Source organism: Lissotriton vulgaris, chromosome 12, assembly GCF_964263255.1.
Source record: "Lissotriton vulgaris chromosome 12, aLisVul1.2, whole genome shotgun sequence".
Lineage (NCBI taxonomy): Eukaryota > Metazoa > Chordata > Amphibia > Caudata > Salamandridae > Lissotriton > Lissotriton vulgaris.
The window spans coordinates 55,164,164-55,189,758 of NC_141700.1; the positions used below are offsets into that span (position 1 = coordinate 55,164,164).

At 47.1% G+C, this 25,595-nt stretch overlaps 1 protein-coding gene across 1 annotated transcript in view; it reads left to right on the forward strand.

Annotated features, from left to right (window-relative positions):
• The first annotated feature begins 431 nt into the window (after positions 1-431).
• Positions 432-25,595, forward strand: part of MYDGF (myeloid derived growth factor) — a 45,807-nt gene continuing 20,643 nt past the window's right edge. The window contains exons 1-2 of the mRNA XM_086947058.1: positions 432-645; positions 24,029-24,079. Coding sequence (XP_086803184.1) covers positions 466-645; positions 24,029-24,079 — 231 coding nt within the window. The 5' untranslated portion in view covers positions 432-465. The remainder of the gene's footprint in view (positions 646-24,028; positions 24,080-25,595) is intronic.

Genomic DNA, 25,595 nt, shown 5'->3' on the forward strand with positions numbered 1-25,595 from the left:
GCATTAAATAAAAATAAAATAAACCCAAAATATCCTGTATCAATGTTATTGCAGCAAACAAGGCATTTCGATCTTCTATGAATAAAATCAGCAACACAAAGACTGGTAACTATAACTCCACCTGACACGACCTACTACAGTATAGAAATACTGGGATTTTCCAGTCATGCCAACATTTCGAAACAGGATAGAGAAAACAAATCGTGGTAATTTATTTCCCCCCATTCACTAAGATTAAAACAGAGACTATTTCAACTCTAGGCTCAGACAGTACAGTTCTTGTTCTGAGCCCAGTCCTCCTGTTTCCCGGCTTGAACACTGCATCCATTGATGCGTTCCGAGCTTGGGCTGTCAGTGCGTGGATTGTCCCTGTCGGGCTTCCGTAGTCAAGGTATGGCACGCCTCCACGCTGCTTCCGGGTGAGCCGTATGCTGACGTGCCGCTCAGCTGTGCTCCTGTAGTAAGATGGCGCGGCAGGTCAGGCAGAGCTGGGTGTCCGTGTCCGTGTCCGTGCCCGGGCTGCTCGCCGCTCTGACCCTCGCGCTGGTGACGTGTGGCGGCGCGCGTGGGGAGGACCCGCCCCCCAGCACTGTGGACTTTGACGTGAGACCCGGGGGGCAGGAGCACTCCTTCTCTCGGAGCCTGGTGAGTGCTGAGACCTGGGGGGCGAGTGCATCATAGGGATGAGGTCCCTCGTGAGCTGCAGAACTGGTTCACCCGGGAGTAGCCAGGAGGGACCGATTCTGCACGCTAAAATAATTGCTTTAGCTTTATCCTGCCTGTAGGATGTATTGCTCCAATGCAAATTAACGGGGAACTTAAATATCTGATTTTTTACCTTTGCAAGTTTCCCACTTTGGTGTTACAATATATTTGCATGCACGTGAATGAGACCTTATCAGGTTGCCTGAGTATCTCTGTGTGATCAGGGCTGCAGGATCCAGTTCTTATGTTTGCAAACTGTTGTTATATAGAACCTTAATCCTACTGGTTCATTGGAGATGATCAGGACTAAAGTACCCAGAATGCATTTGTTACCTGAACCTCCCAGATGAGTAACATAGTTCCCCTGAGTACATGAAGACATCTCGGGAGGAGCTTTGCAGTGGGGTGGGGGTTCAATGGAAGGGTACACATGGCACTGCCCTCATGGGCACTTAGAGGGAGACTAAGAAAGGTCTAATTTACACCTAGCTCAGAAGTGTGGGCCTTGAAAGAACCTGTGAGGTCCAAAGGGTAAGCTGTGAGCAGGCACTATGGGAGACTGATGTCAGGTTAATGCCTGGGTACTTACTGGTAATCTTCATTACTTCGGGTCGAGGTCTTCCTCGCCATGGTCAGGGTTCATCAGGTGATGTCTGTGGCAAAGAGGGAGGAGAAGGTAATGCCCCAATTATTTACTGGTAATCTTTATAACTTTGAGTCAAGGTCTTCCTCGCCACAGTGATCCTTGAAGGTGGTGAGGGAGACGGATGATGAGATAAGTTGTACGATGAGTGTCTGTTTTTTTGGGTTGCACTGAGAGGCTTCCAAATGGACTAAAGGGTCTTTTGAAGGGCGGCGATTGAGAGGAGTCCTCTGAGCTTGAAAGGCATTTTGATAGGAGTCTGATGGATTAGTACCAAGGTAAACTCGAGGTGGCCTTTTGAAGGGAGACTTTAGTGTTGCCTTCTGACTAGTATTTTCCATTCCAAAATAAATTTAAAACATTTTTTTCAATTACCATCCAGTATTTTTTCCTTTTCGAAAACAAATACAAAATTAAAACACATCAAAATAATAATGTTGTCTAATCTGTTGCAAAACTGTTTTCACAGCAAGTAGAGATGGATTTGCTGTCTTAAAAAATAATACAATTGTACACACTCCACTATTTGAGTTTCATCTCCTGGTCTTTCTAGAACGCCCCAAATACACACAAATGATTGGTATTTGTCTATGGGAAAAGTGGCAGTCCTAGAGACTGGGCCGGCATTAGAGATACAAGTTTTGGATCTTTGGTGCTGCAGGCAGACACTATGGCTGCTGAGTGAGCGTTTGGTGTTCTCTGTGATAATCTTTTAGTGGAATACAGTGTTGCAGACTGTAGCATACTCCCTAGCCCAGGAGCATCTAAGAGGCCACACAACACATGGAGATCTGGTGTGCTTGTCCTTATTCTTCAGCACTCAACCATTACCTGAACGCACTGAGTCACAAACTTTATTAACCACACCCACCAGATTACATAATACTTGTAAGAAGTCTGCTGAGGCCACACACAAACGATAAAACATCTCCCCCTTTGTTAAATAAAGAGTACAAACAAAATATATACACATTATAACTCCTCAATGAGAACTCAAGGTGCTTGCACCAATCTTCCAGTTCTAGTTGTACGAGAGAGCAGACATCTCTGGAGAAGAATCAGATGCTTGACTTCAGCACTCACGTGGCCTTGCCTCACTCATGTGGTCTGGAATTGACGAACATCGAGGCAAAGGCTTAAAGTGTGATGAGTCTCTGGTTATGGATTTTCCAGGTTGTTGGTCAGTTACCATATGTCCTTTTCTCACCACAACTTAACCGTTTAGCATCAAACGTGTCTTTCGTGTTCGCTTTTGCTTGACAAGTCCTCTGTCTCCTTTCTTGAACAGCGTGTCTCGAGCGCAGAGGCGCCTGTTGGCGTAAGCCGTAATTTTGCATTTCGAGAGGTCCGTGACATGAATCTCATCCGGGTCTATTGACCGACTGGTGGTCCATTGTGGTATCTTCGTTTTAAGCGCTGTCCTGAAAAGCAAGGTGGCTGGACTTTCTCCTGTCGTGGAACGGTAGGCACAGAGGGCTGGGCGTAAAGCTGACTTGAGGTTGATGCCTTCCTGCGCAGCACGCTGAATCACCCTTCTCAAAGTACTCCTAAATCGTTCAACACCACCATTTGCGTGTGGCCAGCAAAGTGCATTTTTGTGATGTTTGATGTTCAAGTAATTAAGAAAATCTTTGAACTCTGCTATTTAAGGGGGATGGACCGTTGTCAGATTTGAGAATGGAGGGAACACCTCATGTTAAGGAAATATCATCCAACCTCTTAATGACTCTGTTGTGTGGTTGATAATAAGTCTTTCACTAGAGGAAAACGGGAGTACTCATCGACAACTACAATGATATGATGTCCATTATAATGGTGTCAGAAGAAGTCAATTGCAATTCTCTCCCAGGCTTGCTTAGGAAGATCAGACATGCTCAGTGGGTGCTGAGTCATTTTGGGAGACAGACCGTTGCACAGATGACCTGCTTTAAAGTCCTTTTCAACTCGTTAATCAGGGTGCAGGAACCACATTCTATCGCTGGGGGTTTGTTTAGCTGCGGCAATGCCACAATGTCTGTCCTTTGTGCGCCATTTCAATAACTTGTTGCCTCAGGCTTTCGGGAATAACTATCCTTGCCCCTCCTAATATGACACCATCATGTGTAACAGAAAGTTCTTCTCCAACATTCTTTAATTGCTGGTACTCAGTGTCATCTGTAACCGGTCAGGCATTTTTCCTCCATGATTGCAGTTGAATGATTTTTTTGAGATTAAGCATGTCATGGTCAGTATTAGTATCTGTCAGAATCTGTTCAATATAAAAAGCTGCAGGCACATTTGACTTTACTAGGAAATTGATGTTGGCCTCAGCTGCTTTGGACGTTGTACTATGATGCTGTAGCGGCACTCGTAAAGAGTAGTCCGTGGGGTTTTGATTTTTCCCTGGTTGGTACATGAAAGTGTAATCATACTCCTGTAGACGCAACCCTCACCTCTTGATGCGGGGAGGCATCTTGGCTTTTGGATTTCCATTAATGGTGAGCAATGCCTGATGATCTGTGACATGGGTGAAGTGCTTTCATTACAAAAACACATGGAAGTGTTCACATGCCCATACTATCACAAACATTTCTCTCTCAGGTAAAGAATAGGCACGTTCAGTCTGAGATCAGCTTTGGCTAGCATATGCCACAATCTGTCTCTTAGCATTGGGCTGTCCATTTTGTTAGGCAAGGATCGTGCCCAGCTGCACCTGGTTTGCATCCATCACAATCTCTGTATACAATTTTGGATCAAAGTAAGCCATTTCAGTTCCAATGGCATGGTTTATTTTCTTGAAACTTCGGTCACTTTCAGATGACCATTCAAACAGAACATCTGTCTTTGTTAGTTCTCTTAGCGGGGTACTCACAGTGGCAAAATCACTAATGTACCTAGAGCAGAAGCTGGCCATAACTAAGAAGGATCGCAGCATGGTTACATCTTCTTGTACCTTTTCAGGGTCAGGAGTCATTGCTTTTTCATAGAAAATATGGCCAAAGAATTTAAGCCTGTTTTTATGAAACTCGCACTTCTTTGCATTTAGCGTGAGACCTGAATCAGGACGCAGACAGCAAATTCGTGTGAGTGCTTTATCATGTTTCTTTTTTTTCCCCCCAAACACCAGTAATCATCATTGTAGTTAAAAGCATGTGTGACATGCTGAATTTTTCGATGAATGACATCATGAAAGAGTTCTGCAGCTGACAACACACCTAGGAGTCTTTTATATCTGAACAAACCAACATGAGTTGAAAAAGTAGTAATATACCTACAGTATTCTTCCAATTCAAGTTTATTGTAGCCTTTGCTCAAATTAATCAAAAATAATGGGGTTACCCGGTGACCCTCAGAACCCGGGTCTATATGATATAAGTTACAATGTGTTCTGTCGGGTAACTCAATTGCTTTACGAAATCTGAGAATAATTTATCATAAAAATTATCACAAAGATCAATCTTAGAACTGAGTCCTTCAGTAACCAATACATGAAGCATAAAACATGTGTGGTTCGTGTTAGACCAATATTTGACACACCTGTTTTACTAAGAATGCACAATGGATATAAAACACATATAAAACTTTATAAATAAACACACCACAGTAATATTCATCCGTTTGTATATTCCAAATCATATTTTTAGCTGATAGGTATGATTCACTTCATATATGGCTGTCACAGACATAAAACGCGACTTATGGATAAGAGTGACATAACGTGCAACAGTGATTTATTCAGTACAAAAGAACAAACAGAATATATACAGATGTCCATCCTTTTTACATTTTTAGGTTGAGCCTAGCGCAGCGCGCATGCTCTGCTCTATGGGGAGGCTTCTTGTGATCATTCTAAACTTTTTCTTGTGGGTCTGACTCCTCCCACATATTGGATTGGCCTTTGCCTGTGGCTTTCAATAATGAAAGCACGCAAATAGCCAAAGGTGCACGCATGTCCCACCCCTTTGTTTTGCTGTCGGGAGTGAGCAGGGGCGTGCAGGGTGTCAGCTGCATTCCTCGCATCCCACAGCGTTTTGCCTGTGGGACAGAGCAGTTCCTCCTTATTTATCTTTCCATTCCTGCCTCACACCTTCCTTCTTCCGTCCCCGCACACCCTGCCCCACCCCACCCCACCCCACCCCACCCCACAGCACAGCACAGTAGCTAAATCGTACCCTGACCATTTCACCATCCCACGTGAGCCACTCGGCCTCAGACTGGACCACGTGCCAGTGCAGACAGATAGTACATGTGTGCATGCGTATACAGGTAACACGCAGCTTCACGATCCCACCCGAGCCACCCGGCCTTAGATTGGACGCAGTGCCACTGCAGACAGACATAGTGTATGTGCATGTGTATACAGGTAACACAAAGCTTCTAAGAGAGGACTCTGGGACAGCACAGCAGCTAAGCTGTGCCCTGACCATTTCACCATCCCACGCAAGCCTTAAACTGGACCTTGTGCCAGATAGATAGATAGCAGATATAGATAGAAAGTAGATGGTGCTCCCAACACGGTTCCACAGCTTCGCGCTCAACCGCTTCGGCTGTTAGGCCACATCCTCTCCCCATACTGATTCATAGTGAATATTCTACTTCTGCATAGCTTTTAAAAGCATGGCGTGGTTGCCTTCGCATTTGGAATGGTGTGTGGCTTAGACACCTGGGGCATATTGTGAAGATCTGCACTCGCCCAGCGCACAGCCTGTACCATTTCAAATATCTCTTTCAAACTCGCCCGTGTCTCTCCACACTCTGTTTAATTTCATTCCCTCTGCCCTCCCTGTTAGTTTCTTTCTGACTCATTTTTTTATATATTTGTTGTCCCGCCTCTCCTATTCCTTCCTCTTTTTATCTCCTTTCTTCTGTGCCTGCCTGATTCTTTTACCTCCATCAATGGCTTTCCTCTTTCTTTCCCTCCCTTCAATGTCCTCCCACTCTCTCGTCTCCCTCCCTCTCTCGTCTCCCTCCCTCTCCTCCCTCCCTCTCTCGTCTCCCTCCCTCTCCTCCCTCCCTCTCTCGTCTCCCTCCCTCTCCTCCCTCCCTCCCTCTCCTCCCTCCCTCCCTCTCCTCCCTCCCTCCCTCTCTCGTCTCCCTCCCTCGTCTCCCTCCCTCTCTCGTCTCCCTCCCTCTCTCGTCTCCCTCGTCTCCCTCGTCTCTCTCCCTCCCTCGTCTCTCTCCCTCCCTCGTCTCTCTCCCTCCCTCGTCTCTCTCCCTCCCTCGTCTCTCTCCCTCCCTCGTCTCTCTCCCTCCCTCGTCTCTCTCCCTCCCTCGTCTCTCTCCCTCCCTCGTCTCTCTCCCTCCCTCGTCTCCCTCCCTCCCTCGTCTCTCTCCCTCCCTCGTCTCTCTCCCTCCCTCGTCTCCCTCCCTCGTCTCTCTCCCTCCCTCGTCTCTCTCCCTCCCTCGTCTCTCTCCCTCCCTCGTCTCTCTCCCTCCCTCGTCTCTCTCCCTCCCTCGTCTCTCTCCCTCCCTTGTCTCTCTCCCTCCCTCGTCTCCCTCCCTCGTCTCTCTCCCTCCCTCGTCTCCCTCCCTCGTCTCCCTTGTCTCCCTCCCTCGTCTCCCTCCCTCCCTCGTCTCCCTCCCTCGTCTCCCTCCCTCGTCTCCCTCCCTCCCTCGTCTCCCTCTTCTCCCTCGTCTCCCTCCCTCCCTCCCTCGTCTCCCTCCCCCGTCTCCCTCCCTCGTCTCCCTCCCTCTCTCGTCTCCCTCCCTCTCTCGTCTCCCTCCCTCTCTCGTCTCCCTCCCTCTCTCGTCTCCCTCCCTCTCTCGTCTCCCTCCCTCTCTCGTCTCCCCCCCTCTCTCGTCTCTCTCCCCCCCTCTCGTCTCTCTCCCCCCCTCTCGTCTCTCTCCCCCCCTCTCTCGTCTCTCTCCCCCCCTCTCTCGTCTCTCTCCCCCCCTCTCTCGTCTCTCTCCCCCCTCTCTCGTCTCTCTCCCCCCCTCTCTCGTCTCTCTCCCCCCTCTCTCGTCTCTCTCCCCCCTCTCTCGTCTCTCTCCCCCCCTCTCTCGTCTCTCTCCCCCCTCTCTCGTCTCTCTCCCCCCTCTCTCGTCTCTCTCCCCCCCTCTCTCGTCTCTCTCCCCCCCTCTCTCGTCTCTCTCCCCCCCTCTCTCGTCTCTCTCCCCCCCTCTCTCGTCTCCCTCCCTCTCTCGTCTCTCTCCCTTCCTCCCTCTCTCGTCTCTCTCCCTTCCTCCCTCTCTCGTCTCTCTCCCTCCCTCCCTCTCTCGTCTCCCTCCCTTTCTCGTCTCCCTTCCTCTCTCGTCCGATCTCTGACCCTGGCTTTCCTCCCCAACATTCTCTACATCCTTTTATATTTATCCCCCTACTCGCTTCTTCTCACCATCTGCTTTTTCTTTGTCTCACTCTCTCTCATCCCTTTGCTTCTCGCTCCCCCCAGCTCATCTGCTGCCCTCTTCTTCCCATCACACTTTCCTGGTTTCGTTTTCATATCCCTTTATGTTAAATTGCATCTCTTACCAAACTTCCAAACACCTCTGGCAAAACACTTATAAGGTCCCAGAGGCAAGACCTGTTGACAATGCAAATTTTTATCATCAAATGGTTCAACATACACCTTCTAGAGACAGGTTCAATTTCAGGACGGCTTGACCAAGGACATGGACTACTCAAAATATTGTCCAGCGTCAAACAGTTATTTATACTTTTCTGCCGCCATGATGTTTTCTATGCACAACTGTCTATAACAAAACCTGTGGGGCAACCATTCACCTTGAGCATGATTTTGGGACAATATCGAAACGACTGTTGTTGCTTCGTGTGGTGATTCTTTTTAGATTTGTGTTCTTTGCAAGTGGCCAATCCTACATGTGCAGGTCCGTCTTTTACTGACATCACCATTCCACATCCATCTTCCTCACTGTCACTTGATGATTTTAATGAGCTTGTGGAAGATGGAATTGATAACGATCGACTTCGCTTTGTTTCCACTTGTCATAGTCGATGATGCGGTTTGGTCTTGTGGGAGTGGCTAAAGTGCTAATGAAATTTTCTGGCCTCCATCTTCTTGTCTCTCAGTGACGCACTTAGCTTCTCTTCACTTAGCAAACTGTTATGAAATGTTATTCTTCCCCGCATCCTTTGCATATTTGTCCAATGAAGGGACATTTACCTTCATGTGTAAAGGAGAATCCACGGCAGAAACACAATTTCTTTTTCTTAGGAGACATCACTCTGTGGGCCTCTGCCTTGTGTTTCTGCTTACTTTTCATACTCAATGCTGATTCATTTTGGATTGTTTCAGCTTCCATATCAGCAGCTTGTTGATCAGCACGTTCCTCCTGCCTTGCATCCATGAGCACCTTCTCCAAATGGATCGTTTAGCGCAGTATGAATTGTCAGAATGAATCGGAGAGGCAACCATCGATGATGACTCTTAAGGCGCATGGCTTCATCATCATTGAATTAATTGAACTTGCAGTGCTTTATGAGCGTTTCAAGTTACTCAAAAAACTCATCCATCATCAGACCAGGCTGCTGTCTTGCTTGGTTGAAAGTGTACCTTTCGTAGTTGACATTCGGCATTGGATTGAATTTGGCCTCCAACGTCTTCTTGATCTAACTTTATGATACTTCATCAGCTTCGATCCTGGCAGCCCATCTGGCGGCAAAATTCAGATTTTTGGTGGTATAGAAAGGAGGCGGCTTCAGGAACACTATGTCATCGTATTTTGTGCTGTTTCGTACCGACGTTGAGATTATATGCTGTTCAGACAATATTTGATCTTCGGTGTCTCTTGGACCGGTTGCACCTTTGCAAGCATCAGCCTGCTCACTAGTACTCAGGTCGCTTTAGCTGAGGTCGGCTGGCACCATCTTCCTTCTTCAAGGTTCTTGCTTCTTGCCAGTGTTCTTCCCTGCTCTCCACCGAATGCATGATACCTGGATGTGGCTGCCTTTAATGTTTCTCTTGGCCTGGGCGTCTTTGCCTTTATTGCTTTCTTGCACCTGGCTTTCGCTGCCTTTGGTACTTCTTTGTACCTGGTTTTCACTGTCTTTAGCGTTTCTGCTTTGTATCAGTGCTGGCCCTGTGTTACGCTGTAGCACTGTATTTGTTCTTTCAGCCTTACCAGTAACTTTTTTGGCAGGCTTACTGATTGTGATCCTTTGTAGGGCCTTCACCTTCTTTGAGAGCCTCTCAAAAGCTGGAGTTGCGCTTTGGCTCCACATATGCCAACTCGTATACTCGTATACCGCTTCTTGAGAAGCACATGGAACATACAAGCAGTTGACAGAACCACACCAAACTGTCAGGGAGTTCACAAAGAAGCTGGAACCTCGTCATGATCAATAAATCAGGGCAATTGTAAGCGCCCTACTCACCCGTGAGGGTCTCAAGGCAGGGGGGCGGGGTAGGAGGGGATGCAGCTCCGATCAGTCAAAGGTCTTGAGTGTTTTCCTGAGATGTTCAGGGAGGTGGCGCGCCTGATGTTGGTCGGGAGCTTTTTCCAGGTCTTGGCCGCGATGTAGGAGAAGGCTCTTCCACCTGTTCTGGCTCTCCAGATGTGTGGAATTTCGGCAAGGGCGGGGGAATGGAGGCTTCCCTCGGGTACGTGGAAGGTGAGTCTCTCCTTGAGGTATTGGGGTCCAGTGTTGTGGAGGGATTTGTAGGCGTGAGTGAGATTATTGAAGGTAACTCTCTTCTTGAGGAGAAGCCAGTGGAGGTCTCGCAGGTGTTTGGTGATCTGTTCGTGTCAAGGGATGCCAAGGACAAGTCTGGCGGCAGTGTTCTGTATGGTCTGGACCTTGCGGAGTAGAAACTAGTTGATCCTGGCGTAGAGGGCGATTCTGTAGTCCAGTCTGCTGGTTATGAGTGCATAGGTGGCAGTCTTCATTGACTCGGGGGAGAAGGAAGAGATCCATTTGAAGGTCTGAAGAATGAAGAGGGCGTTGAAGCAGCTGGAGGTGACGGCGTTGACATGACGAGTCATGGCAAGGAACGAGTCGAGTACGATGCTGAGGTTTCGGGCGGGGTCCATGGGGGTGGGAGGGCTGCAGAGGGCGGTGTGCCACCAGGTGTTGTCCCAAGCAGAGGGAGATGGCCCGAGGACTTCTGTCTTCTTCGAGTTGAGCTTCAGGCAGCTGCTGCTCATCCAAGATGCAACGTCCTTCATTCCTTCCTGGAAGTTGAGTCTGGTGGTGATAGGGTCCTTGGTGAGGTAGAGGGTGAGCTGGGTGTCGTTGATGTAGGATATTATGCTGAGTCCGTGTTTTCCAGGTTGCACACTGAATTATTGCCCAAGTGCATAACTTAACATTGAAACTTTTGGAATGAAATTGGCGTGCATTCTGCCACTTTAGCATCCTCCCCAGCCTTGGAGCATGTAACAGACCACGCCACACATGGGGCTCTGGTTTGCATGTCTGTATTCTTCAGCAAGCAGCTGTGAATTGAATGCACTGTGTCACAAACTTTATTAAACATGCCCAACAGATTACATAATACTGTATGGAGTCTGCCGAGGACAGAGGCCTCACACACAAACACAGGTCATGAAACAGAGTTCTACAGAGGAGAGTGTCATGCATGGTGGGTAGTTGCAGTTTTTTAAATGTAATTCTCTGGATGGATAGAGGCTTGAATGGACCAATTTATACCTTGATGATTTAAGAATGAGGGGAAATGACTGATTGGTTAGGGAGAAAAGGGACAGGAAATGAAGAAGACATTATGCAGTAATGGAAGACCAGAGGCAGAAGCTTTTTTGGGCAGAATAGAAAGAGACTATTATTGATTTGGCTAAGTGCAGAAACAAGAGGCCAAAAAGTGAAATGTCACACTGCAAATCATGTTTTGAAAATGTTAGCTTGTCAATTTAAGACAATAACTAGTAATGAGACTTACCCCTCCCCTTGCGCAAGTTTTTAACCAACATTCTGGGACCTACCCTTTAAACGGGCTCTCAGCTTGGAGTGTGTTGCCAGTAATATCCTGTTCATTGATTACTTCAGCCTGCGTTGGTTAAACTTATTCAAAACTGGAACAGATTTCTTCGAAAATGTGTAACTATGTCGTCCTAGTGCTTTATTTCAGTAAAGAGGAACTTAAAGCCCATATATGGACATGCACTTGAACTACTTGCAAACGCCATTGTCAATTTTAGTGTAACAGTAAAACCAATATGTTCCTCATTTAAAACTATTTAGTTCCATCTCTCATCTTGGAGCCAGAGGGATCTACCACCATAAAATCAGCACCAGGCAAGTCAGGAAATTCTACAAAGCTGTTAAAACATGCCAACTGAATGCCATAGACCCCTAAAACCTTTTAGAAAACCCTGTCCTCAGTACAGCCTCTGCACTGTATATTCTGGCAACAGCCAGGACAAGAAACATTAAGCAGATCATGAAATTAAGGAACAAGTGATGCTACGTGGAGCTGACTTTTGTGAATGTAACATATGCAACCTGAAACACCAGTGGTGAAAGTCATTGAGTGAAAAGTGCACAATACAGTGGCAGAGGGGAATAGCATAAAACTGTTAAGAGGGCAAAAATAGCATTCCTCTGTCTTTATCCTCTTTGAAATGTTACTTGCATAGGACACAGGGACCCAGCGATAATGCTGGACAGTGGAAAGTGTGGATGAAAGATTCTCAATGTACATAGAGTGGATCCATTCCTTTTCACTCCAACCAAGAAGTAAGGATTTGTCGGTGCATTTGTCCTTAGACTGAGTTCTGTATGGCTGTCATTGGGGAATCTCTCTCTGATCTACTTTTCTGTGTCTACATATTGTTATAGACACTGCACCACAGGCAATATCAGGAAATCTTCCAAATGTCACTTGATGACGCACAAATTTACTTGCGGCTAGAAAACAGACTAGAGAATGAAGACACAATTACCTTGTGCCTGTTCTTGTTCCATTGCCAGATGTATGTTCTCTTTATTTACTCCGCCACGTCTCCGATTGTGGAGCAACAAGGATCAGCACCTGGCATATTAACCTTTTTGCTTGCCAGCAAAGTTATCAAGGCCTCCAATGTTCTGTTGACATTAAGGAACTTGGGAGTTCTTTTCAGCTCTGATCTCTTGTTCTTTTCCCTAGTCAGTGCAAAGGCTACCCTATAGCTCCTTCTGCTCTTTAAACTTCTCGAGTTGTTCTGACTCAACTATTGAATGCTGCTTCAAGAAGCCAGATGACGGTTCACTTACAGTCCTTCAACATAACTTACACTGCGCTCCCAAAGAAATTCCCGGAAGGGTTGCATGGGCTGCTAAATCATTCAGCCAGAATCATATTTGACCGTAGAAAATGCAGTTGCATCAAAGTAGTCCTCAAAGTGCTTCTGGCTGCTGTGTTTAGAAGGATGTTCAAGGTCGTCTGCACCTGTAAATATTGGCAGTACAAAAGGGGGTGGTGATGGACGGAGCATCTGAATCAATCAAACACTCACACCCAGTCAAAAGATCTGGGTTTAATCCATCACCGTTCTTTAGCCCACTCTGGCACCCCATTTCAGACATGGCCATATGCAAATCAGTCTGACCCTGTGCCTCATGGGAACAGTCCAGCCCGAACTGCCAAGCCATGTCTTCCCTGGACCGGAAACAAGCTTCCGAGGACCGGTTTCTGGCATTTCAGCCGTCTTCAGCCCGGCTTGCTTGAATCCAGTGGCAAAGTGAGCAAAGGACTCACGTCTGAGCATACCCTGCCACACTTATGGCGGCCAAAAGCAGTACAAAAGGGGGTGGTGATGGACGGAGCATCTGAATCAATCAAACACTCCCACCCAGTCAAAAGATCTGGGTTTAATCCATCACCGTTCTTTAGCCCACTCTGCCACCCCAGTTCAGACATGGCCATATGCAAATCAGTCTGACCCTGTGCCTCATGGGAACAGTCCAGCCCGAACTGCCAAGTCATGGCTTCCCAGGACCGGAATCAAGCTCCTAGGACCGGTTTCTGGCTATCAGCCGTCTTCAGCCAGGGTAGCTTGACTCCGGTGGCATGGAGAGCACGGAACTCAAGTCTGAGCATACCCATCCCACTCGGGGTGACAAATGCAAAAACAACAGTTGATGGACAGAATGCAGAACAATGTCATACATTCACCCAAGTACAGATCTGGGTCTAAATCCATCGTTTTTTTGCTCACCACACCACCCCGGTTCAGACATGGCCATATGCAAATCAGCCTTGACCCTGTGCCTACGCCACTGGAGTTAAGCTATCCTGGCTGATGAAGGCGGATAGCCAGAAATCGGTCCTAGGATGCTTGATTCTGGTCCAGGGAAGACATGGCTTGGCAGTTCGGTCTGGACTGTTCCCATGAGGCACAGGGTCAAGACTTATTTGCATATGGCCATGTCTGAAGTGGGGTAGCTTGGTGAGCAAAAAAACGATGGATTAAACAACCCAGATCTGTGACTGGGAGTGAATGTTTTGCCATTGTGCAACATTCCGTCCATCATCTTGTGTATTTTGCTGTAGGTGTCGCATCGCATCTCAGAAGCACCTCGCATCCGCGGAGAAGCGTGCCGCAGCCGTCACATCACTGAACAAGGGTGTCACAGCTGCAGTTGACGCATCGAGCGGAAGCGTCTTGCATCGTCGGAGAGGGGTGCCAAAGCCACTGTTGTCGCACCACTGGACAAGGGTGTCGCTCCTGCAGCGTCGAGACATCGCCAACATCGGAGGAGCGTGTTGCATCAAGAAGAAGACGCCATCTTTGTGTCTTTGCACCGGACGCATCACTGTCTTTGCGTGTAAGGAACTACTGAATCACCATCTCTGGAACACTTTTGTTGTAGAAGCGTTATGCATCTTAATGTACATTGACTCAAAGTGTCGCATTTTAAGATCTAAAGAGAACTAAGCTAATTCTACCATTTTAATTACAGTATTGTGAATTTTTGTCGTTTCTGGTCGTGTTAAATCTATATAAAAGAATACTTATTTTTAATATACAACTTGTGTGGTGTCCATCTGTAGTGTTGTCACTGGGTTACTGTATGCGTTCACAAATGCTTTACACAATAAGCCTGTCTGCTCATGCCAAGCTATCAAGAGAGTGAGCAGGGGTTATTTTAGGAGTGTACCCCCTTACCCTGACTAGACGCAAGGGTCCCTATTTGTCACAGGTACCTACCTATGCCAACTAGAGACCCCCCAAATCTAACAGTGGGTATACTTGCAACTGAAAAATAATGTATAAGCTCCAATCCACACCTTATTATACTCCTAAATTCCCTCACACCTGTCTTCACAAAGGCTCTTGTTAGAAACAGCAGTGGAGTGAAGTGAGAGTAGGGTGACGGACATGGCATTATAAAACATCTTAATAAATGATCATAGAGTACTTTCATATTCAAGCTCCACCTGCCTTTAAACATGTTATCAATTAGGAATGTATGCTATTCAAAGTGTTGATATAATAGGTTTTGTGGAAAAAAAGGTGTAACTAGATTAATTTGCTTTTTCCACTTTCTTTAACACCTTTGATGCTCAAGACGAGCTCAGCTCGTCATGAGGTACACCTCTCGTACACTCATGACGAGCTGAGCTCGTCATGAACAATGGGTTTTTAAAAACTTCAGCGCAAGGGAGGCATCTGCACAGCACCGATGGTGTTAAGTGGGTGGGGCGAGCAGTCTGCTATTTAATAAAAGTGTTTCATATCTGCCCTGGTCCTCAAGTGTCTTAAAGCAGAGTCATCTACGAGCTAGATTGTAGAGCTGAGGTACACTGATTAAACATGGGCCTCCCACCCCAGTTCCTCTCATACACACCATCTGAGTATTTATCTCCAGCCTGGATTGCACATCACTAGCATTAGCCTCACTCATTGAGCGCAAATGCATGAGTTTCCCCTGCAAGCCTTAAACTCTGAGGATAGACCTCTACCACCCCATTGAAAGTTTACCTAGGAGTTTTCGTCTCCCATTGACTGCAGACTCTTGACCCGGGTCTCCCCAAAGGCCAAATGCCTCAAGCATAGAATCGCCCCGCCCACAACTTTCTTGGGTGCAGGATTACCTGCTCACATAATAACCTCAGATCCACATCCTATGAATACCTTGCACCTCGTACCATGGCAGCATGTCCTCAGAGACAAGTGGTAATGTGCTATTCCTGACAGACCTTAGTCTGATAGCAACACATTAGACTACCTACATCCATCTGGCAGCACTGGACAGTCCACAGTGGTAATAGAACTCACCCAAGGCAGACGTGTGCTAGTCAAATGCCAGTAACTTGTCTATGAAAGTAGTAAAGCCATTACCCTAAAGAGTGTGTGTAGCCAAACAATCCAGAGTGAGACCTTTTTGATTCCTTCTCGGTGGTTGAGGTTCACCAGTTTTTGATCTGGCTTTGATCCATGTTCTGGCCCATTGGCGCCAGTTGAAAACAGAATATCTTGTAACGGTGAAACGGGAGCAAGGTTGGGGCCCTTGATTGACAATGGAGACATAGGAGGGCTGAGATAGCGATACTGCGTTTGATGAGAGTTCCACACAGCAGGGTAGCAGAAGGCGATGGTCTGATTGCATGGAGCTTGGAACCAGGATGAGTGTTGGTGTCACAGAAGAGACGGGGACTAGGAGATTATGGGCAAAAGGATAACCCAAGGGTGAGATGAGGAGGTATGGCTTTGGGAGACAGTGCAGGTAAGACTGCCATTTGTGAGGGAAGGCTGGGGAAAGTGAAGAATGTCTAAGGGACCATTGTGTGCTTTCAGAGAGGAGAGTACGGAACAAAAGGCCTATTGAGACTGAAAGGACACTGGGGCCTGCAGAAGATAAAAAGGATTCTGAGGTGAGAGTGCAGGTAAAAAAAGAAGAAGCAATGCTTTGTTAGGTGAAAACTATCTTAAAGTAGAGGCCTAGCAGGAAGGAGCCTGGTGAGTATGCAGTCCCCAGGTGTAGTAACGTCAATGAAAGGAGAGAATTTAAATAGAATTCTTGATCAAGGGCTTAAGAGCGGAATCAAATGTCTTCAAAACAGCAAATTGGGTGCGTAGGTCGAGGAACTTGAACAGCAGGTTTCTATCCACCACTGCCTGAACATTGCCCAGAAGGATACTGATAATGCTTTTATCTACCTTCGAGGTAGAATTCCTCTGTTACAGCTAAAAATAGTACTTAAATCTTCATTTATTTTTTAATAACAAACACATTTATTTATTTGAGGAGTTTTGTATAACGCAGACATGACCTGTCAGGGTATCGGAGCGCTGTACAAATAGCAGGCAAGTTGTACATACAGGGAGAAATGCAATAAGGAATACGCGAACAGCAATACAGATAGAATATAACGGCCGGCAGATTCAAGATCTGGAGGTGCCCACAGGAACATAGTCAAGCTGAGTGGCATCATGACTACTATTGAAAGAATCTATTCAACAGAATTTTTTTCATTTTTTTTGAAGGAGGTAGTTGAGGGGTTTTACCTGATTTCAGGAGGTAGTGCATTACATATTCTTGGGTCTAGACCAGAGAAGGAAGTATGTTTTCTTTTTGTTGAATTTCTGTGTGGTTTCAACAGTAGGGAGTTTGCGCTTCCTAAGGCACTACTTACCATCAGACAGTTCAAGTTTGTTGGCTAGGCAGATGGAGGTGTTATGGTGGACAGCCTTGTGTGTCATGTAGGCTATCCAGTTGAATCCTGGCTTCAAACGAGAGCCACTTTAAGTGTATTAGGTCTGGTTAATATGTTTGAATCTTCTGGATCCAGTGATGAGCCTCGCAGCCCAGTTCAGTGCGGCCCTTCGCGGCGCCAGCATTACTTTGGGTTAGCCTGCAAGAGTCCCACTCCCTTTATCTAAATAGGACATGACTAGGGATTAGACTGCTAACCGAAAGTCATCAGCGGGGCAAAAAGCGTTTGAGTTTCCTTATTGTGTTCAGTTGGAAATTGGCTCCCCTGGTGGTTGCACTGATATGATCTTGCATATTCAAGTATTTGTGCAACGTTATACCTAGTTTTAGGAAGCTGGCTTTTTATGTAGTTTACCAAAATGAGGTACACTATGTAGAAAGTCCAAACGACCCTTTTGGCTTATAGGACTTACATTAATAATCCCGAATCAGAGGGGAGTGCTAAGCTTTTTCTGTAAACGCAGTCAATAAATGAGACATTATCAAATTTGACAGTAGAAACAGTAGAAAATGACAGTTGTCAGATTTGAGGCAAGAGCATTGAATGTGGTAATGTTATCCTTCGGGTGAAACATTCACTGCATAGGGCCACTGAAATGACTTACAGGACTGTTCTTCTGAACTTAAGGTGAGTAGGGGGCCAAGGTCCTAGAAAAGTACCAAGAGGTCAAGTTTACCTGCCCTGGGGTGTCCAGGTGCAGAGATACTTTACGCAGCCGTAGCCTCGAATGCTACCTGTTAAAGTCAATGGGAAATGTACCTGTAAGAAGAAGGCTGGAAGGGGTGGTCTAGGGGGCCAGCTTGGCAGAGCTCAAGTGGGGAAGGCAGGGGAGGTTAGCTCAGCTCTTCAGGGTCTCATGACCACATAGACACTGCCAGTTTACGTGAGCAAGGCCTGGGGAGCTCAGGTGCAGAAGTCATTCACCTAGTGGGTTGGAGAGATAGAGGCTCTCACGGTTCTTGGTGCACCTGCAGAAAAGGGGAAAGAGACACAGCAAGACAACTTCTGGTGTGGAGCTGGCCTCAGGTGAAGTGCCTCGACATGCAGGTTGGTTTTGGCGTTGGTGGTGTTCGGGCTGAACACAAACAAGCCTTGGTGCTTAACAGGCTCCAGTACCCCGGGTATTGGTGTAGGGTGGCTCCTAGGGGTCCTGTTGTCTCCAAACTCACCGTGGAGATGGATCTGACCACCTGGAGCACAGTGCCACCTTCCTGGGTGGCTACTATGTCAGTGGACCCGGTGGTCAGCAGATCGGTGTACTGGACCTGCTGCTGGTAAGGGTCTCCTCCACTTCAAGGGAAATGCTGATAGGTTGCTGACGTGCTGGCGGTTCTCCTGGACCTTTGGAGGATGAAAAGCTGCAGGATGAGTCGGGTCTTTGCAATTGTCAAGACAGGAGTAGGCAGACGGGGTTCTGCGCCAACTCCACAGCTAGTCCACAGTTCTTGCGTTCTTTTTTTTGTCCTCCTTCTCCTCGAGTCAGATAAATCTGAGTTCCTGGTGTCAGGGGAGCACCTAAATACGAAATTTGGGGGCGTTAAGGGGAGTGAATGGTAGTAGCCAATGGGCTACTTACCATTGGGGTCACTCTACCCCTTATATGACCACTTCCTGTGGGGAGTGGGCATAACCCTGTCCCAGAGTTCCTAATTCCACCAAAATCGAACTGGTGGAGCTCTTATTTCGTGGCACACATCAGGTAGCCCACCTTTGGGCTGTGCCTAGCCTGGTGCAACACGCTTACTTGCATAGCTAATTTCCCACCTGTCTTGGTGCCAAATGGCCTCGGGCAGAGGGTGGTATCTCCCAGGTCCAGGGGAAGCCCCTGACCTTGATATGCTAAATCACTAACCCTCCTCCTGGAAGAGGTGAACACCTTCCTCAGGAGCATTCATTGTTCCTGACCTCAGAGAGCATGGGCATTCACCTGCAGGGGGTCAGAAACATGTCTGTGGTGGTGGGCTGGATGATACCAGTCAGCCAGCCAGCACACTAGATAGTGGTAGGTGTTTCAGGGTTCACCTCTAAGGTGCCCTCTGGGCACCAGTACTGATTTATTAGGACAAGGTGCTTGATACCAAACACCATAGGTTTCAGTGAAGCCATTATGTAGCCGGGGAACTTGCAATGACCAGTGCCCAGTACATGTACTTAGGATAGCTTCTCTGTTCAATTGTACCATCTAACAATTGAACTAGACAGCACAGGGGCCTATCTGCTCATGTAGATATGTCCTCACATGTAATATAATGCACCTTGCCTTAGGGTTATAAGGCCTGCTGTAGGGATGACTTACGTATATTGCATGCAGTGTCTGTGGGCATGGCACACAGGGTGTGTGCCATGTCAGGTTTTCACACTTGTTTGCACCATTTCATGTAGACTGCAATGACAGTCTGCATGAGATTGGTGGTGGCTCCTTAGTGTGGCACAATGTGTGTTACAGCTGTTTCAGGTCCATGCCCTGTTTTGAAGCCAGATTGACAATGGTCTAGGAGACGAAACTGCACAATTTGGTTTTCAGGTGTACACATTTCTCGGGTCGGGATGTTGGCAATTGTTGTTGCCCGACTGGTCCGCATTTGTTTTTTTATAGATTGGGCTTACTTGACCTACCTTTAAGCAATCAGGAATTATGCCCGGAGAGAGAGAGATGCATTGACAGTCTTAGTCCAAAGCAGGATGGACTATGATGAGCTTGGTGGGTATAGGATCATTGAAGGGAGTGGAGGGATTTATTGATATTATTGTTGAGTGTCTCGGCTTCATCTGGAAGTTTGAAGGCGTTCCGTAGTATTACTTTTTGTAGTATGACCAATAGGAGGGGATCTCACCAGGTTCTGTACTGGGAGGAGACTGGACTGAGCCTGGTTTTTTAGGTGCTGGGAGGTGAGTTGCAGCTCTGATTCAAACTTAGTCTTTTCAATGAAATAGAAGAAGAATTAATCTCCGCTGAGTAGTGACCCATTGACGGTTAGATATGCAAAATGTTTCATAATTTCGAATCGGTTTTTTAGTCTGTTTTTAGTGTTAAGTTGCTCCCTAAAGTATTCGGCTTTTGAACTCTGGGGCCGTATTACATAAGGTTCCCCGGTCATTTGCGCCTGCTGTGCGTGCCCCAGGCACTTTAGCATTATAGAAGTGCGCCCAGACATTTGTGCTTCCCCTTCTATAATACCGATAGCCTGGCACACTTTAAGCGCTATCCACAGAGGGTGTTCCCTCATTTGCATAGGGGCGTGCCCTACGCAAATGAGGGAATTCCTTAGACTATGCACTTGCGCTATATTACAGACGCAGGCGCAGAGTCAAACAAGCCCTCAGGAGGCCACTGACAGTGCACCATTTAAAAGTGGTGAACTGTCAGTGGACCTCCTTAGAGCAGCCCTCTGCAGGGGATAAAGGGGGCCCCATGGACCCCCCCAGACATTCCCTTGCAGGCAGGTGCAGTCATCGACAGCACCTACCTGCAAGGGGATCTCTCCCCTTTGAAAGTGCAGCCGGTCCCGCCTGTACTGGGAAAACATGGAGCAGCTGCTCCCTGTTTTCACATGAATGCGCTGCCCCCAGTTTGGGCGCATTGGCATTGTTTGCGCATGGCGCACCTTTGCAAAAAATGCCAATACGTAATACGGCCCCTGATGTGTTTGTTGTAGAAGCTTCCTGTCAACCTCAGCTGTTTGAGGTGTGCTACAGAGCTAGAGATTCTCCATAGTCTCTTGGTGAGCCTAAGGTTGCGCCTTTCCTCTTTAAGGTTGCCATTTGAACCAGGGTTATTACCTGTTTCAAAGCCATGGCATCAAGTATGTCTGGCACGGATTGGATGTAATATTTGGTAAGATTATTCACATTTGTGGGAGGAGGTAGTTACTTATAGAAGTTAAATTGGCTAGGTTAATATTTGTCAAGTCTCTGGACCATTGTCTGGATTTAAGAGGTTGGCCTTGTCTAATGAGCACCTTTTTAAATAAAAAAAATGAGGAAGGAGGAAAGGTGCACCGGGCGCAAACAATGCCAATGTGCCCTATCATAGTGAGTCTGTAGTGATCTGACCAGTTACTCAACACGAAAAAGGGGAGAGGGCCAAAAGTGTTTAAACTCTACCACCCCGGACCCCCAAGAACTCAAATGTACACACTAAAGGGGGTATATAGAGTATACAGCAAAGACGAACAAAGAACAGGCAAATCGCTCTGTTTGAGAAAACTGCCCTCACTCACACATCGAAGTGTGTGACATGCTTCATCATCAGGCCTGCTTACAATACGCCCTGGTGCAGCCACACTCGGGGCGGAGCATAAGGGAAGGGGAAAAATAATAAACTCCACACTACAAGACGTACAACCAAATAAGTTCACCACACACAACACATAACATAAAATGTGGTGAAAGCCATGCAGACACTAAGTGACTGGAACTGATAGTGCGACAAAAAGTGCAGATCAAGGGAAGTGATTAAAACTGATTAGGGGTGCCAACCAAAAGAATAACTTTATTAAACATCCCTTGGTACCCCTATCAGGATTAAAATAAGAAAAGGATGGGAAATGTCTTATAGAGAAAGTGAGGTTTCTCAAGACTTCCCTCCTACCACTGCTAAAGTCAACATGTTTCGACCGCTGAATTTGTGCCTCTCAGGGTCACCCCGGTCTTCGTCAGGACTATCGCAATCAGCGCCACTATTGGTCCTCCCGTCGTTCGGTCAAAGCATTCCTAGAACTGAGCAGGTCTTCTAGTTCCGTACTCTCCCTAAGTCATGTGTGGAGGCTGATCCCACTCAAGCGGGAAAACATTCACTGCAAGGGAGCACGCAGACGTAGTAGAAACACCCGGTTATCACGGTCACTCTCTTTTTGACCAGTCACAGGGCGATATAGATTCCAATAGTATGAGACTATACTTGGCTATGATTAGATAGAGGATTAGAGCCTCTATTGTGTGTTGGGCCATTACAGGACTAGGTAAGGTTGAGTTCCGAAAGGAAGGCCTTGAATGTGTTCTGTATGGAGTCATTTGAATCGTTCCAGTGAATGTTGAAATCCCCAGGAAAAATCTGGTTGGTACGGCCTGCATGCAAGAAGATGGTCTCCATTATTTGTTTAATGAAAGACAACTTATTTCCTGGCAGGTGGTAAATTGTGTGGAGTTTGCACACAATCTTGTCATTGTTCCATATTTCGATACCTAGGTATTCGCACGAGGACAGTGTAGCAGTTTGTGCATGTTTCAAGGTGAGCTCGGAGTGGTAGATGCATGCTATGCCGCCACCAGCCCTCCAATATCTATCCAATCTGGTGATGTAATAGTTGAGTGGAACTCGAATGTCTAAAATGGCGCGGTGTTATTGAGACACTTTTCAATGAAGATAAGGAGGTCGAGATCTTGTGCGACGATGAGATCGGCAATGTCCGCTGCATGTCTTACCGCTGACCTGCAATTGAGAAGCATAGACTTGATATGAGATTTGGTTCCTAATGCCTCTTGGTGTGTTATGGGGACATGCAATAAGTTGTGTTTCTTCATGACCTGGAGGAGGGATTAGTATGAGATTTAGATTTCCAATGCAAGATCGGTGAGTTCTCAATGATCGATGTCCCATGCCAGGAGTAGTTCGGCCTTTCCCTCTTGGGTGGATTATATATTTTTGTGTGTTGTATTCAGTTAATCCTAGAGGTCAGGTTTTTTATTCCAAAGCTTCTCAAACTTCAAGGTGATGTGTAAAACGTTCCGGAGATCGGTTTTAAGTAGCCGAAGGTCTTGATTGCGATCAATGAGTTTGCCCTCAATGGAAAGAGGGTCCACAATATAGATGGAAATGTGGTGTGGCCTAGGGAAGGGAGACGTGTGGTGTCTCCGGGGACGGGGGACAGGTCAGCACATCGAAAGTGTAGTAAAGAGATGAGGAATTAATAGGGGAAGTGATTGAAGGATGCGAGGGCTATTGTATGTTATACTAGAAGTGATAACTAGAAGAGGGGTAGGCGGGAGTCTGATAGGTGCAACAGCGTCTGGCCTCATGTATTGTTGGGAGGGCGATGCAGGCAGGTTGGTGGTTGAGTGGGTCGTCCCTTGAGTCACAGTTTGGGTAGGCGAGGGGGAGCCCTTGATTGAAGTAGGGCAATTAGTATGCCTGACAATCTGGGGGTTGGGGCTGACCATTTTTGTGTGGTGGGCATTAGTTTCCATCTTACTGTAGTCGAAGGGAAAGGACAGGCCAGATAAGTGGATTGTGGGGGAAGGGCAAGAATTCTCGCTTGGAATAGGTAATCTGGGGCCAAATCCTGAATTATTCTCCAGGTGTCTTCAATATTTTATGTAGAATTAAGTGTATACACTGTTGACATGTTGTTCAAACGTTTAAACAAAACATTTGTCTCATTTATATATTTTATTTGCCATGAACAGTCTGAAGATGCATCATTGTCATTTTACTGACTGTAAACCTCCGCTGAACTCCCGGACAAGGCAACAGAAGTCGTTGAGCTTCTAGGTGTTCAATTTACTTTAAGTTTACTGAATTGTACTCTTATGCTTTTACAGATTTTGGAAAAACACGATCAAAACATTCGCAACTTACATTAGCTTTTCAACTGTTTTTTTATTTATTCAATGATGTAGAGGCTGCTATGGATGCCTCTGGCATGCTGATAATATTGTGAATCGTTCTCTTCTCCATTTCAATAAGAAGAGATGCCTTTTATGTTGCCTACTCTCTTTGGCACTTAGCAACTGTTTGCATCTTTGTTAGCGCCTCGTCTGAGATTGCCTTGCGCCAATCAGGTGGGCAGGTATGTACAACATAAAACTTCTTTTTTTTTTTTGTATCTGATCTGCCACTGCAGCAGCTTTGAAAGTCTCTTGAAGAATGCCATGAGCTTGTTGTCTTTTCATGTGATGCTTATGTGACATTGCATATGGGGGTTCTCCTTCCGACTTGCAGCATCCCTTTCGTATTTGTAATGTATGGAAACTAAGTGCTACGCATTAAGATTGCTAAATGATATAGACATTGGCATTCCTGCTGTCGTTTTGCTGTGACACTCTTTAACCAGTGCTAATCGTCTACCTCTCTGTTCTTCTTTTCCAGGGGGGATGCACATGTGCCTTTTCTTATGCTGCTCAGGGAGGCACCAATGAGGTAAGTGATTAAGGCCTTGGAGCTCTTTTCTGTAAATGGGCTCAGGCAGCTGCTACTGTACGGTTTCCAGGACACGAGATGTCTGCGAGGCACAGAATTTGTTTATCACACATTGAGGTTTGTGGTTGGTTGATTTGTCTAGCAGCTTCCCATCTGTGACAGTATATCAATGCAGATTTCTTTTCTGAATTTAGGAGAGTATTAATCATGACCTCAAATACAAGCATGCACAGCTCTAGCTACAAGGAACAAAAGGAGGCGAAGGTAATCCTGCCTTTTGTTCTTTGCCTTGAGATTGGGCGTTCGCCTTTAGGCTTCTGCCAGATTACGCAGGCCCTGCTGTAACAGTAATACCAAGTTTACTCGTAATCGTTGGTTCATCAAAAAACCAGGAGTGGTTAAAGAGAGATAATGCACCCGTTGACACCCCCTGCCATCAGTCAGGTAAAGCCAGGCACTGCCTGTCCAACCCCCACTGCCACCAGCCCCAATATCCGCTCCTGCGTGCTATCAATCCGTGCGTCCTGCTGGTCGAACTCTTCCCCAGTCTATCGATGCGGCCAGGGCGTCCATAGCACGGAACCCGCCTAAAGTTCAGTCATAATTGCAAATGTGCCTGTGGCGGCTGTGGCGGCGTTCGGTTCTCTGTCAGGAAGTTCATCTATGTCTGAATGTGAGCCTTGCCGGCTCGCAGGTTTTGCTTGATCGAAGAGCAGCCTGAGATCTGTGTGGCCCATAGATGCAGGAACTCAGGCTGCATGAGGAGATGGTACGTAGGTATATGCTACAGCAATGATGGGAAGGTCCTTGCCAGGCAAAGAGACAACGTGTGAGGGATGAGGCAAGACGGCTGGCGTCAATGGATCTCCAGGGCAAATGGTTGAGGGGTAAGTTAATCCAGGCTTAAAGTGGTAAAGGTATAGACCTCCAGTCCACAGAGCACTGTCAGTCGTTGCAATAAGAGGGATCCAGAGGTAACCTGAGCTGGAGTTCTTAGGTGGACCAGTGGTCGGGGCCAATAACCGTCCTCTTAGCCATGACCAGCTACAGCGAGGCTTCAGTCGCACCAACCAGTGCATCAAGACCCCAGGACCCCGTATTGGGCAGCCAGATGATCATGCCAGTTATTGTGGTGTGCGAATAGTAGGGAGCAGCATAAGGCACCATCCAGCTGCTCAAACCTACGGCCCTGGTAGCCAGGGGGACCAGAGCACCACAGGCGCCAGGGCACAGAAGCGAGACAGGCCCAAGAGTAGTCCAGGCCCCACCGTGTGCTGACAAGGGCGGACCAAGGCAATGGAACAGTAGTGCAGGGGCATACAGCACCCCGGGGACGGCGCACTCACTGGTTTACCCAACGGCTCCGTAGAAAGTTTGGGGCCTCAGCACGCCAAAGCAGTGGCTGTGTGGATCCCGTCCTAGCTGCGGTCCACAGCCCAAGCAGCAGGAGGGAGACCTGAACAGCCCGCAGCACCAGTGGGACCGGTTGGTCTCACCCTCAGGCTTGCACATGGCC